Source organism: Saccostrea echinata, unplaced genomic scaffold, assembly GCF_033153115.1.
Source record: "Saccostrea echinata isolate AGI-Se365-2 ecotype Australia unplaced genomic scaffold, CSIRO_AGI_Sech_v1 ptg000029l, whole genome shotgun sequence".
Taxonomy (NCBI): domain Eukaryota; kingdom Metazoa; phylum Mollusca; class Bivalvia; order Ostreida; family Ostreidae; genus Saccostrea; species Saccostrea echinata.
The window spans coordinates 11,579,387-11,598,708 of record NW_026889778.1 but is presented as its reverse complement, the minus strand read 5'-3'; the positions used below and the strand labels follow the sequence as shown (position 1 = coordinate 11,598,708).

At 32.6% G+C, this 19,322-nt stretch overlaps 1 protein-coding gene across 2 annotated transcripts; it reads right to left on the bottom strand.

The window, feature by feature from the left end:
• Positions 1–1,339: 1,339 nt before the first annotated feature.
• LOC133195606 (molybdate-anion transporter-like) lies at positions 1,340–17,677 on the bottom strand. 2 transcript variants are annotated; one of them, XM_061331494.1, is made up of 14 exons: positions 17,434–17,677; positions 12,071–12,215; positions 11,855–11,915; positions 11,261–11,368; positions 9,907–10,025; positions 8,544–8,680; positions 8,165–8,325; positions 7,825–7,895; positions 6,213–6,267; positions 5,689–5,791; positions 5,408–5,475; positions 5,247–5,326; positions 4,667–4,740; positions 3,425–3,455 (listed from the first exon to the last, which is right to left on the bottom strand). In XM_061331494.1, the coding sequence occupies exons 1-13, from the start codon at positions 17,579–17,581 to the stop codon at positions 4,692–4,694; spliced, it is 1,305 nt and encodes a 434-aa protein (XP_061187478.1). In that variant the 5' UTR covers positions 17,582–17,677; the 3' UTR covers positions 3,425–3,455; positions 4,667–4,691. The 2 variants fall into 2 exon arrangements, with proteins under 2 accessions (XP_061187477.1, XP_061187478.1); XM_061331493.1 differs by lacking the exon at positions 4,667–4,740 and having other exon boundaries at positions 1,340–3,455.
• Between the last annotated feature and the right edge of the window lie 1,645 nt (positions 17,678–19,322).

Genomic DNA, 19,322 nt, shown 5'->3' with positions numbered 1-19,322 from the left:
CAGATTACATTTGTCAAAGTGTGCTTTGTAATCTTTCATTACCGAATATCTTTTTTTCCTAGTTGTATGACTTCTTAGCAAAACACAAATGTATGTATATTGTTATACCCCACCATGAATATGACCCGGGCATATAGAGTTTGTCATGTCCAGCTTCCGTCCTTCAATTGCGCTTTGTGTTTAGCTCAGTTCAAAGCTCAGTTTTAAAAAAACCAATCAAGATAGTGTTATCAAACTTCATATGCTGATACATATTGATGAGAGCTATTCAACTGCACCCACATTTTTTGAACTTGACCATTCCTTTGACCTTGACCTAATTTTTCTTAAATTAGTGTTTAGCTCAGTTTTAAAGAAACCATTCAAGAAAATGCTATCAAACTTCATATGCTGATACATACTGAAGTAAGCTATTCAATTGCAGCAACATATTTTGACCTTGAGCTGTACTTTGACCATGACCTCACTTTTCTTAAATTAGAGTTTAGCTCAGTTTTAAGGAAACCATTCAAGATAGTGTAATCAAACTTCATATGCTGATACATGTACTTACTGAAGTAAAGCTATTCAACTGCATCAACACTTTTTGACCTTGGCCTTTCCTTTCACCTTGACCTCACTTTTCTTAAATTAGTGTTAAGCTCAAGTTTAAAGAAACTATTCAAGATAGTGTTATCAAACTTGCTGTTGCATACTGAAGTAAGCTATTCAACTGATGTATTTTATTCAACTCCATCAAAATAATTTTTCCTTGACCTTTTCTTTGACCTTGACCTCATTTTTTTTTATAAATTAGTGTTTAGCTCAGTTAAAAAAAAAACATTCAAATTATTATGCTATCAAACTTAATATGCTGATACATATTGGTTAGTAAGAGCTATTCAACTGCATCAAAAACTTTTGACCTTGAACTCTCCTGTGACCTTGACCTCTCTTTTCTTTAATTTGCATTTTGCTTAGTTTTAAAGAAACCATTTATTTTTATGTAAGCTCATCATCTATATCCAATTTTTTTCATTTCATTTTCAATTTTGAAAAAAAATATTCAAGATATACTCATCGAACTTCAAATTTTCATGTTGCATTACTAATATACCCTCAGCAGGGCATTCATGTCCTATGGACATATTTCTTGTAGTTTGATTTTTCTGTTAAAATCAACACACGTCAACACATACTCAGGGTATACACAATTGGTCCTGCATAGATTTTCTTCAGCATTTTTGAAGACAAATTAAAGATGACATTGTTCTGTGGACCCGTTTTTGTCCGTTTTAGTATTTAAACTCTACAGCACTGTAAATGACATAAATGTATACCTAACAAACTTGATAACCCATTTAGATTTCATCCATATTTATTTGGTTTACGTACATAAATATTCTTATTAATAACTAGCAGCGCAATGTTACACACCCACAGATTCTGAATATAAGAAATAACAAACAAAAGTTTAAATATAACAACATAAAATGGACTTAACAATACAAAGAATGGATATTATTATTAAGTAGGATGAATATAGAGACACACATATCATTGCTGGTGAATATGGAAAATTATGGATAAAAGCTACAAAGCATTACATTATACATAATACAGTCAGGACTTCTTAGCTTCTTGATCTGATATTTAGTTTTCCATAATTTTTAAGGATCTTTCTTATTATCATTATAATCACTAGAATTAAAAGTTGTTTGTTGTAATACATAAATTAATTCATCTGGATTAACCTATGAGACAGATAAATCAAAAATTATTTGTCACTTCTGATTTTTTTTTTTTTTAAATAAGAAAAAAAATATCTAAGTAAATTCCTCATGACTATAAAAATAATTTATATTAAACAAAAGTTTGAGAAATTACAGTATAGGAATGTGCTTAATTTAGTGCCAATGTAGATATGGGACATTTGGTGCAACCTGAAATTACCATATCCATACTAAGATAAATTTAATACATGCTATCCATTTACATGCACATAAGCACGAATTAGTGCAAAAAGGACTATGCCAAAGTATATAAACATACATGTACAATGAAAGTAAAATGTACAGAAATGCATGATTAACCCAACAAACAAGACAAGCAGATTTGAACATGCCATTAAAATGTACATGTACTTTTAAAATAATGGCTGCCCAAATCCAACTCTACATTAAACACTCTGTTAGTGCAATACAGACAATTAATTCACTGGTGTATCAAAATCTGATGATAAAAATCATATGAAGTGAAATTGCAAGGAATTTCAACAAACAAGTTTGTTTCTTAACATCACAAACTCTCCCAAACCCTATACAACACCAATCTTCAGTGTTTCCCACAGGACACAGACATTTATTGTCATTCTCTAACTGATATGTTGGAATGCATACAGGTACATACACTGACTAAAATTATTTGTAGGACAAACGTACATTCTTAAATTTAACAATACACAAACAGAGTGAATCTGAGATTCCTCACCTCAAACATTTGACAAAAAAAAAAGCTCATCTACATGTCAAAGGTCAAACCATCAAGCTACGTAATGTTTCAATTCTTCTATAAAAATTCATGATGAATATAATCTGATTGCTTTTAAAATACATTACAGTATAAACATATATATATATATTTTTTGCAACATGCATTATGAACATGAAAATTATATATAGTACTGTAATAAGATTTATAAGACATACAGTTTTATCCAGAAAAATACTTTCATCATTAATTTTAGAGAAAATAAAATATTATATTGGATTGAGTGTAAAGATACATAATATACATGCATCAATATCGTGATTACACAAAATTAATGTAAATTGCAATCAAGCATGTCATTTAAGGGGATGAGGGGCATTCTACCGAAACTTTTGATGGATATAAACTTCAAAATTGTGTCCATGCCCCTTTAAATGATACATGTATGTATGAAATTTGAATGAATACCATATAATGTTTTTCTATGGTCAGAAATAAATAATTTCAAATTAGATTTTATTTTCACGACAGAAAAAATCAATGAATATTCAAAGTTTCTCTATTGAATCCTTAAAGAAATGTTCTGCTAAAATTAGAATTCGAGACACCTTCATTCCATAAACATGATAAATACATGAATATACTGCTTAATATGAAGTCATATTTTTTTGTACCACATATAATCTTTTACAAATTTCATGTCACTGTTTGTCATAATTAAAACGTATTCACATGAACACATATATCACATTCAAAGTTTTGTATTATTAATTAAGTTAATGATATATTGCCTAATTATTTTTTTCTTATCTCCAAATTATTCAAAAAAAAAAAAAAAAATTGTTGCAATAGATTTAACAATCACAAGTCTGCCCACTGATGTTTGAGATACGCCTGTTCTTTAAGCCATTTCCTCTGATACTAAAATCTCGGCTTCTTCAGGGAGTGGTTTCTTTGTTTCCAGGGCATGGGACTGCTGGGCTGAACTGTAAGAATAAAATACAAGACAATCTGATTCTAGTGAAACTCCAGGTACAGCCATTGTTGTTTCATGATCTATGAAATTTGTCAATGGTGCATTCTTTTAAGACTTAATTAGTACTTTTGTTATAGTTGGCGAAAAAAAAAAAGATACAGTCATGAGTTAATGTAAACATGTTTTCTGTGAATTAAAGTTGTTAGAATTTACTGACTTAACCTTTCAGAGGTGTAATACAATACTAACTCTACAATTACTCTCATAGATAAACAAAGAACACATACCTACAATGTAATATGTCACCAATTTATTGCTTGACGAAGTTGGAATCACATTGAATGAAAAAGTTTTTTTGACAAGTACTTTAACAAAGCACATACCTATCTTCACACTTCAACCCTTCAGTAAATATTCATTACTTTCATTTGGTAGAAGTATTCATGCTGTTAGTTAGGATCAGAGCCATCCCAGTTTGTTAGATAATATGCAGATAAATTTTCCTCAACTCTGTTCACATGCAGTTTATTTTCTGAAGCACTGTCCATGAATTTAGTTTTTTACAAGACAAATGCTACAATTAATACCATTTCTACCCAACCAATGGACTTTATTCACAGAGCAATGACCGTAGTTTACCCAGCTCAAAAAAAGTACATGCATTTTTTTGGTCTTAAATTCCTTCCCCTAATTTTTGGGCAGGTAGTAATTTTTTGCCATGAGATGTAGTATATGTATGTGTGTTTCCCATTTACCATGATACCTTGCATTCAAGCCTGTTTAATGTTACTAACTCTTCTGAAATCAGCAGCAAAAGAAAAAAAAAGTGACTAAGTATTTCTGACTCAACAAGATCAGCAATATATTAGAGCAAAGGAATATGAAGGATGTATTGTACCAGTAAATACAGAAACTCAGATTACTAGTAAGGAGAAAATGCACCTTGCTGAGCTTTATATATTAAATTATTTAATAATTATGTAACTGAAGAAATCCAGGCTTGTTTTTTTTACACTTCAATTGAAATAAACAATTTACATGTACATGTATAATAATGATTTTCTTGAAGAATGACATTTGTATACATTAATACAAGTATATTAAATTGATATAGAACATTCAAATTTGCTAATCATTTAAAGTTGGATTATGTATTTCTTTATTTATTGTAAACATTGTATTTCTAATGCTATAAAGAATAGATGCTGAGATGTTTATTACCGACATGTACTTTCTGAGTTTATGATCAAGCCTGGATTATCCCCCTTTGTCTGGTTTGTTGTTCAGCAGCTACGCTGAAAGAACAAAACAAACCAAACATTGCACAGAGCCAGAGGAGTATTGGACACATTTCTGAAAAGTTGTATGGGAAATTTCTTCCAAAATGATTAACTATGTTCAAGAATACATTTGCTGTTATTTTAAGAATTAATAATAAGTAAAAAAAATGTGAAAATATAAGACTTAGAAGAAAACAAACAAACAAGAGTAATACATGTACATTATATCCATGAACTTACAAAGTTTGATCATAGCTTTATTTCATAGTCCTACATGTACATCAATTGTGAAAATAATTCAGCGTGATTTTTTCCACTGTTCTTATACAGGTATACAGTGATTTTGTTGTTCCTAAGTTTACATATATGTTCAAAATAGCAGAACTATAATGTTTTTTTAGCAAATTTGTAAATTCATGTACACTACAGGTGATATGATAAAACAGAAATACAGCACTACCTGCCGAGATGCTTGTCAATAAAAGCTATAAAAAGCCATCTTATCAGACTGTGGTACTGACCTGTATAACCACTGTTGACAGACGGTGGCCAACATAAGGAACGCCACACAGCACTCAAATATCACCTTCATCTGCAGGTTCTGTAGTCAAAAATAATTGTAGTGAATATATGGCAGTTTTTATACAGTAGATTTAATGTAGAATAATAGAAAAGCACAAACCTGTAATAATATCACTACTACAATCATGTTCAATGGGACTCTGAAGAAATTCATGATGGTGGATCGAGCTGAAAAAGAAAATATTACTTCAAAATCTTATTCTGATAATTTCAAAATAAAACTGCATGGTTTAATTCATCCTTTAGGAAAAAAAATCATGGTATCCCACACAGATAAGCAGTAGGTAGTAATAATATGGGAAGATATGAATTTCATTTATGGCTGCAGTGTACTACATGTATTCACTGAAATGTAACAAGGACGAGTGAGAGAGTACTTACTATCATCGGGGACATATTTCCCTCTCATCTGTCCTAAGGATGGCCAGAATATACCAACACAACACTCAAATATTAGAAACCCGCAGAACACAATTAACTGGTGCTGAAAACAGACAAAAACACAGCATCACAAAACAACTAAAATTTCTCATTTACAGTAAAACATGCTTATAGCAAACATGCCAATAATGAATTGATGCTTACAGCATAGTGATTTTCATTCCCAGGGGCTCTAAAATATATTGTGGACTTAACCGATGTAACAAATTATGTTTATAATGAAGCAAAACCATCCATCCCTGGCACATCATTATAAGCATGTTTTGCTTTATTATTTATCTGGTGAATCGTTTATCATTTTTCTGAAAAATTACCAAGCTAAAAGTTCTTTTTTTTTTGCAGCTTCATGATAGTAGTGGAAATCTGGTTATTACAGAAAAGGTAATACATGTTACTGTGCACTTTGAGTTTTACGTGCAATTATAAACTATCTCTTTCATGTTTGAAGTAAAAATAAGACCTACCCCTTTGAATAAAATAGGTGTGGTAAGCGAGACTGCTGCAGTGAATAAAACAACTCTACAATAAAAAGAAGAAATTCTTTGTTTACACCTGAGTCAAACAAATGGGAAAAAAAACTTTAAATAAAATTTTACCTTCTTTTGTTTTTGTTTTTTCTCTCAATTGAGAATTGTGTTACTTCATGCTCCTGGGAAAATTGTTTACGTAAGAAAATACGTGCGCAGTACAGTTAAGGTGCCAAATGGAAATATCGGCGAATTTTTTAGATAGAAAATACATTATTTACAAGGATGGGCGTTTCTTTTTAGGACTTTACTATTATCAGACAAATGCAATGTGGTTGAAAACTACGTGTTGAGAACGATTAGATTTCTAATTTAGACTTGTCACGTGATGTGGCAGTCAGGTGATTTTAGCAAATATACCTGAAGTATTGAGGTCATCTATAAATTCTAATATTGCAAGGGCATAACCAAGTTAAACAATCATCTAAGTTTAAAATATAATTATTTTCAACACTCTTTGTAGTTTCTGAAAAGTGCTGCAAACCTATATAGATTCTACTATATCTAATTGCTAAAATTACATTTGTCAGACCGTATGTTGAATATTTTGCTGGTCAAGTACATTAAATATAGATATAATTAATTCATTTGCAAGATTTCAACAGGTTCGCAGCACTTTTCAAATATCTTCATACCTCTTGAGTTTATGTGTAAAAGCTTGTCGTAATTCATTGAGGGTATGCCCTTGCAATATATCGATTTATTACGACCCTTCTATTACCCTTCAATGAATCTGCAAAGAAATATACGACAGTATCGCTTGTCTAGGGAATGTACGGGAAGTATATGAATAAAATCATAAAATAGACATCGCATCCAAGTTAATCGCCTCTTATATATCTACAATTTATATTTTATATAATTACAAAATACCTTTTTCATTGTATAAATATAACTTGATCCGCCTCTCACTGCATACAAACGGCGTCAAATTTTACGATATGACGTCACATTGACAAGTGCATTGCGATCAGTGAATTGTTTATATATTGCTGTGTGGGATTTAACCAACGACAATAATGCATGCACTAGTTAGTATTGATCTAGTTTAAAGCTATTCAACAGTTTAAAATAGCAAATCATTTCATTTTGTGGTAATTTGAAGAACTTATATTTTTGTGTGATGTCATAGTAAGCATTTCCCGTATAAATTAGGCCCCGCCTCCTTACTGCAGCCTTAACTGTGCTGCGTGGGATTAATGAATAATTTCTCCACAGTTAAGTTAAACCAAACATTATACATGTCTTGTATTTGTTTACTTCTTGAAATACTGTAGATTCCTAAATATACATGAGGAATTTAATATCACGTTCTTTAACGAGAAGCTCTATTTGCAAACTAAAATTGCTTTTTTTTATATTTACATTGCTTATAATCAGATGTAAAAATTCATGACCAACAGTTCACTACAAATTCATTTTCTTATGATTTGATGCCATTTAGTCATTTGGTGTATATAAAGTACATGTACAAGCGTAAAATAAGCATCTATAGTACATGTATGTCAAACAAATACTGGGTAAAACTTACATTATCGTGAATACCTACCTCATAAAGGACTCTACATTGGTATATTTAGATAAAAGTTTGAAGATGGATGATCCTATCATTATTGAGACCTGTAATTAAATACACCTATTATCAAGTATTGTCCAAATTTTTAACATGCAGTTCATGTGATTGTACATATATACTTCTGATGTGCATTTTTTTTTCTCACCATGCTATGAACTTTAAATATATTATTTATGTAGCTATGTAAAAGTCAACAGTTTCTCAACAATTACATGTATGCTTGGACCATATGCAGCACAAAACAAGCATTTATCATCAAATCTTTGTTGAATACTTTAACGTATTGAGAAGGGGGTTATTGGAATCCACCCACCATAAATGCAGCAAAAATGTGACCATGAGGGATGGATTCATGTTTCTCAGTTGAGCCTGGTTTAGTTTCTGGAGTCAGGGCAGGGGTCCACTCCAACACAAAGATGTACATGGAGCCCTCAAACAGGGATTGAATCAGTCCCAAACATAAGATTTTAGTATCTGTAAAACAATAGGGTACAAAAATTAACTTGCTTTAACTGTACATTCAGTGGACTTTTAATTCATTCTTAGTGGTCAAACAAAAGTCTACTATGGTAATCAAAAGTTGATGTTTATACTTATCATCTAATTTTATAATTAATTTTTCAAAATATCATTACGAAAATCAAAATTGTTTAAAACTGTGTTATGGACATAACAGCATTATAATTTATTACCATTGCGAATGGCTACCAGTGCGTTTGTAAAGTTTTGTTTCCAGTTTCCTGTCTTGTCTCCAAAGTTCTCGCCCCACGTAAACACAATAATGATTGTCATTATAGTCAGGACAGTCAGAGCCACATCAAACGGAGCCCTGTAAATAACAAACAAAAAGCCACATCAAATGGGGCCCTCTAAATAACAGACGTAGAGCCAAATCAAACGGGGCCCTGTAAATAACTGACAAAGAGCCACATCAAATGGGGCCATGTAAATAACAGACATAGAGCCAAATCAAACGGGGCCCTGTAAATAACTGACAAAGAGCCACATCAAATGGGGCCATGTAAATAACAGACATAGAGCCAAATCAAACGGGGCCCTGTAAATAACAAACAAAGAGCCACATCAAACGGGGCCCTGTAAATAACAGACAAAGAACCACATCAAACGGGGCCTTGTAAATAACAGACAAGGAGCCTCATCAAACAGGACCCTGTAAATAACAAACATAGAGCCACAACAAATGGGGCCCTGTAAATAACAAACAAAGAGCCACATCAAACGGGGCCCTGTGAATACCAGGCAAAGAGCCACATCAAACGGGGCCCTGTGAATAACAGGCAAAGAGCCACATCAAACTGGGCCCTGTAAATAATAGACATAGCTATGATACAAAAGAATTGAATTTCATCTGTTAGGTTCACAATGAAGAAATTACATGCACATGTATGTTCACTTGGTGCATGTGTACTAATAATACAATTATTAGCAGGATCAAAGCTTTATTGAGTTTGGTTTTGTGGTTGTTTGCTTTGTATCTTGGAAATATATGTGATGGTAAAGCTTGTCACATTTTTTTCATTTTTTTTTTCCTTTACAGATAACTTTCATGATAATTGGGGAAAAAAAAAGATTAAAGAAAGTAATAATATCTTGAACTGTATGAATACAACATTTTGAATATGTTTTGTTTTTAAGGAGGGGATGATGGGGTTGGGGAGGTATTCTGCGTTTTTTTTTTCTGAATGCTAAGTTGTAAAGATTACATCAAGCACATATTTAAAAATTGAATATATACAAAATGTAACTGGTCAAATATACATCTGTACATTTCATGTGTGTGTAATTACTATATAGTGCTTATTCATGACTGTGTCAAATTGGGATTAATAAATTTATACTCAATTTTGAAATTCTGAATATACCATAATACATTTTATTAAAGTTACAGTGTCTAACAATCAAAGATGAAATTCCTATTTTCAACTTATAGAAAAAAAATCAATAGCCTTATAAAATATGCATGGCAATATGTCTCTTTATTAATTGATATCTTTTTAATTTAATATGGGTTATCTTATTTTAAACTCTGCCTACACAAATCCAAATCTGTCTGCAAAAGTCTGGGCTACCAAGCCTGCTAGAATGGCCACCAAGGAATTCCCCAACACAGCATTACTGAAAATATTTCCAAGGGATTCCTGGTCAAATCCTCTCTACAAATACAACAAAATCAAATTTTAAATTTAAAAAAAAACATTTATTAAAGAGATAACCATCAAAACAGTACTTAAAATAAAATTGATATATGGTTTGTAACATCTGTTAAGAAATTCTGATATGGATTTTATACACAAACATGCATTTATCTGTCACCATCACTACATCTAGATTTTCTGCAATATAATCACCACTTATAAGATTCATTGATTTTTCTTCTATCTAATCTCAATTCATGAAAAGAAACTAATAATTCTTTTTATGAATGTATGCAAATTAAATTGAACATGTTAAATAACCCAGTGCACACATGCTAATCAGAATCAAAATCTAATCTTGTAATTTCTTTCCAGGGGAATGGATACTATATAGGATCTGGGAAGGATAATATTATTCTTTAAGGAAGCTCTGAACACTGCACACTAAAGAGTTCTAATTGTAGGGTAGTTTTATACAGTTAGAGTGATCTGCCCTTAGAAGTAAGATAGAAAAAATGGTTAGTTATAGTTAATTACACAATTTTCAATAGATTAAAACATTCATAGCATTATATTAGACCAAGAATAAGTAATTGAAATCTTTATTTCCATTAATTTTCCCAATGTTGGTAAACAACAGTGATTTCTGTTCACGTATAGTCAATTGTCTGTGAACATTTTTCCTGCAGAAATAAGGCAGGTACCCTATGTTGAAAATGAATTGAATAGTCTCAATATGCACACCTTTATATGATATATTTTTCTCCAAGTCCAAAAAGCACTTTTTGTTAGTGTTTAGAGCTTCCTTAACATCTGTTTCTGAACCATTAAACAAATAGCTCCTCCAATAATTAGACCAGTACGTATTAAGGGAGTTAAGCATGTTTTAAAAGTTGTACAATACTGGTTCATGTTCAGACCAACAATCATACATGTACTTGTGTATCAAATATACCATGATTATCTCCAAATTAATTACGCTATTAAATGTACAGCACTTAAGGAATTCAGGAATAAAGGTTGCATTTTCATTGTTTACCATGACCCAAAATCACAGATGAATAGAGGCAGTTTCCCTAAGAAATGTGGTAAATTTTTCCCCAAATTAACTATATTAATTTTTCCATTTTTTTTTTAATGATTTAATGTAGTATTCTTCCAAAATGAGCAGAAAAGGCTGCTCATAAAATATACAAGTGAAAAAAATTAATTTTAATGAAAGAAGAAAAAATGAAAATCTAGGATCCACCTACCTTATGATGTTCATACACCATCCAGGACTCAAAGGCACTGTATAGGATGGAGGTGGCGATTCCTCCCAAAAGTCGCCCCAGCATCAGGATGTAAAAGTTGTTAAAGTGCTGAAAAATTCACAGAATGTTTTAAAACATGAAATCATGAAACATTCAGAGAGGAAAACTGAGGAAATACTGTTTACATAATGGAGAAAGAGATGATACACTGTAACACTTTCGTTTCCGGGCGATATCTCAAGAAGCTAAATAAGAAAATCTTGGGAATACTTTCAGCTTAACAATGCTTCATTAAGCTGATATAATAAATTTATACTGTAACATAGTTTTTTATGTTAATTAAATCTGCAATATTGAAATGGAGGTAATTTTTCTTTTATAACTGGAGGCAAAAATAACTCCCACTGGCCAAATTGCAAAACTTTACCCCATAAAAAATTTCCATTTACTGCAACTAGTGTTAATATAACATATTACCTAGGAGTCATGAAAAGTAATTGCCATATATACAACACATAAACTTCAACTTCCTGGTTCAGGCCCCACAGTGGGGCTAAATTGATCATATAACTGACACTTTCTAGTGTTTGTTACCTTGGTAATGCATGCTCCTCCATATAGAAATCCATACAGAATGCAGTTAGCTCTTCTTCCACTAAAATAGACAATAACTTTTAAACATATAACTATGCACCAAGAAGGTTGTTGTTAAATTGTGTAGGAAAATTAAGCTTAAATTTTCTTTAGCAAGTCTTTAAAATGAGAGATCTAGCTTTGTTTTGATCTTTTGCAATATAGTGTAAATCTTACTATCGATCAGCAAAGGACCCGACAACTGTCCCAAAGATCATACTGGACCCGAACCCAGCCACAAATAGGACCTCAATCTGGTGTGTTGACATGCCATAACTGTCATAGAGGGCGTAGACATGGGGGCCCTGTAGCCAGTCTCCCGCTGTAAAGAAATAAAAACCACAAAAGTTCATCATTTTCATATATCACTAAATAAATCAAAAGAGCTTTACATAGATGGATCATCAACATTACTGTCCAAAATATGCAAAAGATAAGAAGGTTGGTGAGAATACAGTCAAACCTCATTATCTCAAGCTCGATCGGAGTGAGAAAAAAATTTGAGATATCCAAGGATTCGAGATATCAAGGGTAAAATAATTAGAGAATAAGTAGTTGGGACTTCCAAATCACTTTGATATATCCATGTTATTCAAGATATCAGTGTTCGAGACACCGAAGTTCAACTGTATATTGAACAATGTTGTTGAAAATAATCTAAAACTAAATGAAAAAAAAAATAGGTCAGAGTCATGCAAACAGAAGGTCAAAGCCAGAAAATTTTAACGACTAAATTTTTCACAAATCTGTATCCACTTAAGAATTTTTATGAAAATACCTTGAATAGTATTTTTGAAACTGAGTCACACAGAGGGAAGGATGGAAGGGTTTTAACTGGACAGAATATGGACATATTTACCTAAGTCATGCATATAGTCATGGTGGGGAATAAAATTCAAAGCTATACATGTTTTATCCTGATTATATTATTGACTAATGGACATGCACTGTCTATCATTTTAACAATATAATTATGCCTATTAAGCAGATTTTTTTTTCATATAGAGCACAGTACTCACTATCTACATTGTAACATTAATCAATATCCACATGTATCAATGATGTGACCTCTATTTAATACTCATAACCTGACCCTTTTAAATATCTATTATTTGACATCTAACAATTCTAAGTCAGTGTTTTTCATGGCCTAAAACCAAGGTCAATTATAGGAAGTTTTCCCCTAGGATATGTGGTCATTTTCCGAATACATTGTATTAATTTTATTTTCCCAATTGTTTTTAAGATATCAAATATTAAAATGTAATTTTTTTTTCAATTGATGAAAAAGGTGGCTTTTAAAATGGTTATAAAAATACACTGTAAACTGAACCAATCAATGTATTTAAACATATGTTTATGCGGTACATGTATAAGCATGCAATACTATATTTTCCACTATCAATAATGGTTGATTCTGTCAATCAAATACAATCAAATATCAGTACATCTACAGGTTATATAGACAAGTTAGAAGTAGGCCCATTTCCTGAAGTTTTGACTGACTAGGATCTGTCCCAGTCCACAAGTATGACAACACACTTATGTTATCAATTTCCACTTACTGCAAAGCTGCCTAAACCTGCATAAAATCAAGTACCTGAAACATGTCTATACTCTATATTAGGTCAGATGTCAAATATCCATTTAGAGGTACATTGACACGATTAAAGTTATATTTTCTCAGTAATATATTTAGTCTGATAAATGATCTTAAATCAATGACGTTGCCTTCTCTTACCAACGTTTTCAAGTTAGATACTACACATGAAATTGTTTATTAATATATAACACAAGTTGTATTTTTTGGAATTTACAAACTGCCTAGTAAACTAAATATCCATGGACCATCAATGTTAATCAGCATGTGATCAAATTTCTAAATCAATTCATAGATCTTACTCTATTAAAAGATAATTAAATCTGTTTTTTTATAAGACTTGAAACAATTGTGACCGTGTAGATTTGGACGGTACTTAGGAATTCGTCTGGAACAGCATCCGTTGTTTGCAGAACGAACGGGGTGAGGGAACGTTGGCGTAGGGGGGTACGAGGTATAGGTAGAGGCGCTGTGTGGCCGTGAGGTAAAAACAAAGTATAGGTGTGCCGTGTTCCCGAAGTTCCACCAATATGCAATTCCAGAGATAAAACAAATGATGAAGGATTCCGTATTTATTAGATGAGTCTCAACGATGGCAATAGTTTACATGAATCAACAAACAGACATATTAAAAATGATCGAGTCGGATTTGGCCGAAGTGGCCCCGGACTCAGAGTCCTGACGAGTCGGACTGGCCGAGACTGGCCTTCGTATATTCCAGACTAATGATTGAAATTATACATGACTATTTATAAGAATGTACATAATGAGTAAATAAATGACAGGTGTTGACATTTAGTAAAATGAGTGAAGGATTCACAGGTATGGATTAATTAAATAAACTCAATGACGCTTTGATGTTTGGACATTAAAAAAAACGCAGATAATTACACAGTGCTGTTATTAGAGATTAACAGTTCTTGAGACACAGCACTCTGTCTCTTTGTAACAACAGATCAAGAGTCCGAAAAGTGTCACTGGTCAATTAAACAATTAGATTCGCGAAACATATCGTGAGAAATAAAATATGACACAACTTAAAAATTGAAAAGTAAAGTCCAAAATAAAGTTCTTTCTTGAACAGTGAATTTTTCACTGTGATAATTTCCCTCCGCTCCGGGAAAAACACGTCCTCGTGTTTGGAAAGAAATTTCACTTTAATTATTTTTCGGATTCTGTTCTTTCATGTTCTTGTAGACGTACACACCGGTAAGCACTAACTGAAACATAGGTTTGAGTATCCTGGTGGTCAAAAGAGAGATGTTGAAAGTGTTGACAATGAATGTTGTTCACTGTGGTTGTCCATCGTTGATACGTTGAGCAGAGTGGTTCAATGGGGGAACTCGCTTGCTGAAGAGGTTTGAGATCTGACCACTGCAAAATATATGCAGCGGCCCCGGGCGTTGTGCTACCCTTAGGATTCATCCACCAATTGTGACCGTGTAGATTTGGACGGTACTTAGGAATTCGTCTGGAACAGCATCCGTTGTTTGCAGAACGAACGGGGTGAGGGAACGTTGGCGTAGGGGGGTACGAGGTATAGGTAGAGGCGCTGTGTGGCCGTGAGGTAAAAACAAAGTATAGGTGTGCCGTGTTCCCGAAGTTCCACCAATATGCAATTCCAGAGATAAAACAAATGATGAAGGATTCCGTATTTATTAGATGAGTCTCAACGATGGCAATAGTTTACATGAATCAACAAACAGACATATTAAAAATGATCGAGTCGGATTTGGCAGAAGTTGCCCCGGACTCAGAGTCCTGACGAGTCGGACTGGCCGAGACTGGCCTTCGTATATTCCAGACTAATGATTGAAATTATACATGACTATTTATAAGAATGTACATAATGAGTAAATAAATGACAGGTGTTGACATTTAGTAAAATGAGTGAAGGATTCACAGGTATGGATTAATTAAATAAACTCAATGACGCTTTGATGTTTGGACATTAAAAAAAACGCAGATAATTACACAGTGCTGTTATTAGAGATTAACAGTTCTTGAGACACAGCACTCTGTCTCTTTGTAACAACAGATCAAGAGTCCGAAAAGTGTCACTGGTCAATTAAACAATTAGATTCGAAGGATATTATCACCGAGCAAAATTAACGTTTTTGAAATAAATAACTCTTTAAACATATTTTACTAAATTTGGACATTTATCTGTTAAATTCTCTATCTATTATCATTGTGTGTATATTACTTAGTTGATTGAATCTCATTCTCTTTGAAACAGGATTAAGACATTCCAATTGACTTTAAGTGACGTGTCAAAAGAATTGATACTCATTAGGTGTAAATGCCTCAGGACCTGTTAGTCTAATATCAATAACTTTGTTTATATAATTATTTAGCAATGTCTTTTATGTCCATTCCATCAAAGAAACACACCTGTCTATCAATTAACTCAGCTAGTGTCATAATTCAATTATTGTTTACTCTCTATCTTACAAAAAGCTATGTCCATTATACCTTCTTCAGTTTGGAGGCCCGATGCTCTACCGGCCACATCCAACTCGGTTAAGACTTGTAAACTTTTGTTAAAATTCATGTTCATTGTTATTTACCATCGTCCATAATAAATTCGGAAACCTAATTTTACCAGTTCTTGGACTTTATATTGGAAGACCATAAGGAATACGGCACCTTTCTCGTTTGCATTGTATTACGGCCCCACAGCGCCGCTACTTTTTACCCGCCAACATTCCTTCTTCCCCGTTTACGCTAAACAACGGATATAGTCCAGGAATTACTTTTATAACTTTATAACCAAAATCTAACTGGTTATACAATCAACAAGTGTACTCAATTTGAATGGAATGTTGCACTACCATGCCATAACTGGACTTGAATGTCTTAAAAACACAATAAATTAATTAATTATCCATTCAATAATGATGCCCTTAACACACGAAATTAATTAAACATGCATTTATGATTTCAATAATTTAACAAGTATCGCTGACGATAAAGAAAACTAAACACTAGTATGCAAATTTATGTATTTAATTAATCATTTTTCTTCTAAGAAATCATTAAGATAAATACAATTAATTTATGTCCAATATTTCCAACATTATGGCATCATGTGCAGAATTTATCAGTACTTTCAAACGGTAGTTGAAAAGTTTGCTAATTTTCCCCCGTTTTAATGTCCCTGGCCAAAGTACCAAGACAGCACCCCCCCCCCCCCAAACTCCTCTCTGATCAGAAAACCTTAAATTCACACCCACACCCCTTTGTCTGATAAATCAATTCTTTTCAAAGAAATTCCCTTAAATCAACTAGCTTCCATTACAGTCAACAACCTTATTAACCCAAGATCTTCGAGTTGTGTCCATGATCAAGAAAAATCTGAGCTTCTGCATGGCTTTCATGTATTTGCCAATTGATTATTTATCAGGATTCAGGAAGGTAAAACATGTTGACAGTTTTGGATCTAACACATCGGGTTAATTACATAATACATCACGGAAAATGGGGGACAGTGTGTCTTCTTTCAAACATTCAATTATCTTTCAAGTGTAACAGAATTACATGGTCTACTAATTCACTGAATTATCTAAATGAAACCAGGATATATACATGTCCCCCTTCCCTTTTGCATTTTGTAATTGATACAATTTTTATATGCATTTATGAATGCTAGAGATGCTGTGCAAGTTAGTACCATGTAGCTTCAGTGTTTTTACAACTGCATCGGTCAAGCTGATCAGCTTGACATTTGATAGGACTTCAACTTAAATCCTTCTTACGACAATGCACACTGTCAAAGCAACCTCGTTAGACCTTGGCTATACTTATCCTGTCTTACACGTGGCACTCTGTTCCATGAGTATCAGCAGTCATTTTATATGTTCCACGCCTTACGTACAATGGTAAATACTTGCTGGTCAATTTAATATATTATTTATAATAGCTATCAATGTGCACTCACCCATGGCCAGCAGGTAGACGACCAAATAGACACGTTGGAAATTTTTGAAAGCGGCATCGCTGATGGTTGTTAAAGCAGTTCTGGTGTAAATAAACAATACTGCACACAGTACGCTGAGGATGGCGAATCCTGAGATGAAGATATTCATGTTTTGTTGTTTGTCTTGGTTGTTTACTGTAGTCAATACTGTGTCATGTTGGAGCAGAGGAAAACAAAACGGAAGAGCTCGAAACACGGGAAATAACTCGCTGAATTACCAAGGGCAGGGAACTCGTGCATTTAACATCTTGCTTCAAATGGTTACATGAATCTATAGTATTTCGATTTCAAAAAAAATTCTATAGTACGTTAAATTAATCAATAATGAAATATCTCATTATCCGACTCTATATATTATAATATATTTCTTCTCCTCTATATGAAAAATACACGTAAATATCATGAATATTTGAGAGCATTTTTACTGGTCATAATCATGTCAAGTTGTCAAAATGAGGAAGATTTTACATTACTTCCTACTCGCATAATATACCCATAGGCGCTCCCCATCTAATTTAATAAAATTAATGACGAATAAGTCTATATAGGACTACCCTCCCTTTGCTTAAGGGGTGCACTATATAAAATTATCATTCGTCATTTATTTTATTAAATTAGTTCAGTTAAGAGAGCCTGGGAATTTGCCTGTTTTTGACCATGCCACTTAAATTTCGCTAATTTAAGGAGGAATGCCACATTTTATTTCATTGATCTTTAAGACAAGGCCGATATTAGCTCTTAATTATTTTATTTTAAAAAAATTCCAAAGTTTTTTACACTGAGAAAATGAAAAAAAAAATGTTTTATTTGCAAATAAGATGCTTTAGAGTTAAAAATTTGCTGTAAAGAAATGCATAATATAAATATTATTATGTCATAATATTTATAACAATTGAAATAAAATAACTGAAAAGCGAGATTAAAAGGCATATGTGTACGCTATATTTATGGCACCTTTTTGAATAAAACTGAAAAATATTACTTGTTAAAATTGTTGACCGGTTCTTATAATTCAAGCTGAAAATAGACAAGAAAAAACAAATTGACAATTAATTGCAGCTTTATTATGTTGGCCATATATTTACGAATGACAGTGCAGTAAACTTTTTGTCCGTAAAGTGGTATCAAATTCACTATTTAAAGTCCCATATTCATATACATGCACGAAATGAAGTACTCACAAAATTAATCAAATTAAAAAAAGATGCATGCGCCTTCCCAATTTTATACCTTGGTTGTATCATCAGATACGCAGCACCCTTTTTCGAGGGAAGTGGGGGGGGGATAGGAAACAACCCCCTCCCATAAAAAATAAAAATTAAGTCTTGGAAAAAATTGACAGGCCAAACAAAAAAAGGAAAACTTAGATTACTTGAAATATTGGGGAAAGTGGTGGGAGATTCCCACTATCGATCATATTTCGACAAAAAAAAATCTTGGTACAGAATAGCGTGTAATTAGGCTCAATTAAAAAAAAATGCCTCATGAAGAAAGTTTATAATGACAATGCTTGCTGCCAAATCTATTTATGTTGAACAGATTATATAATAAAATATGTTCTTATGACTCAAAATACTGACTTAATTGACAAGGTTTGTATCATAATTTAAATCGCACTGCCCACTAAGTATTGACTCTGATCATTGAGATATGACTCTGAATCAAGATCCTATAGCTATAGGTCACTACATGTACATGTATCAACAGCATATTGTCAATATATACTTAAAAGTTTGATTCGACTCCAATTAAGGAAGGGTTCCAAAGGAATGACCGACTCCGTGTGTATACGATTTCACTACCACAGAGGGCCCAAAGAACGTTTGACATATATATGCACTGTCATTCAT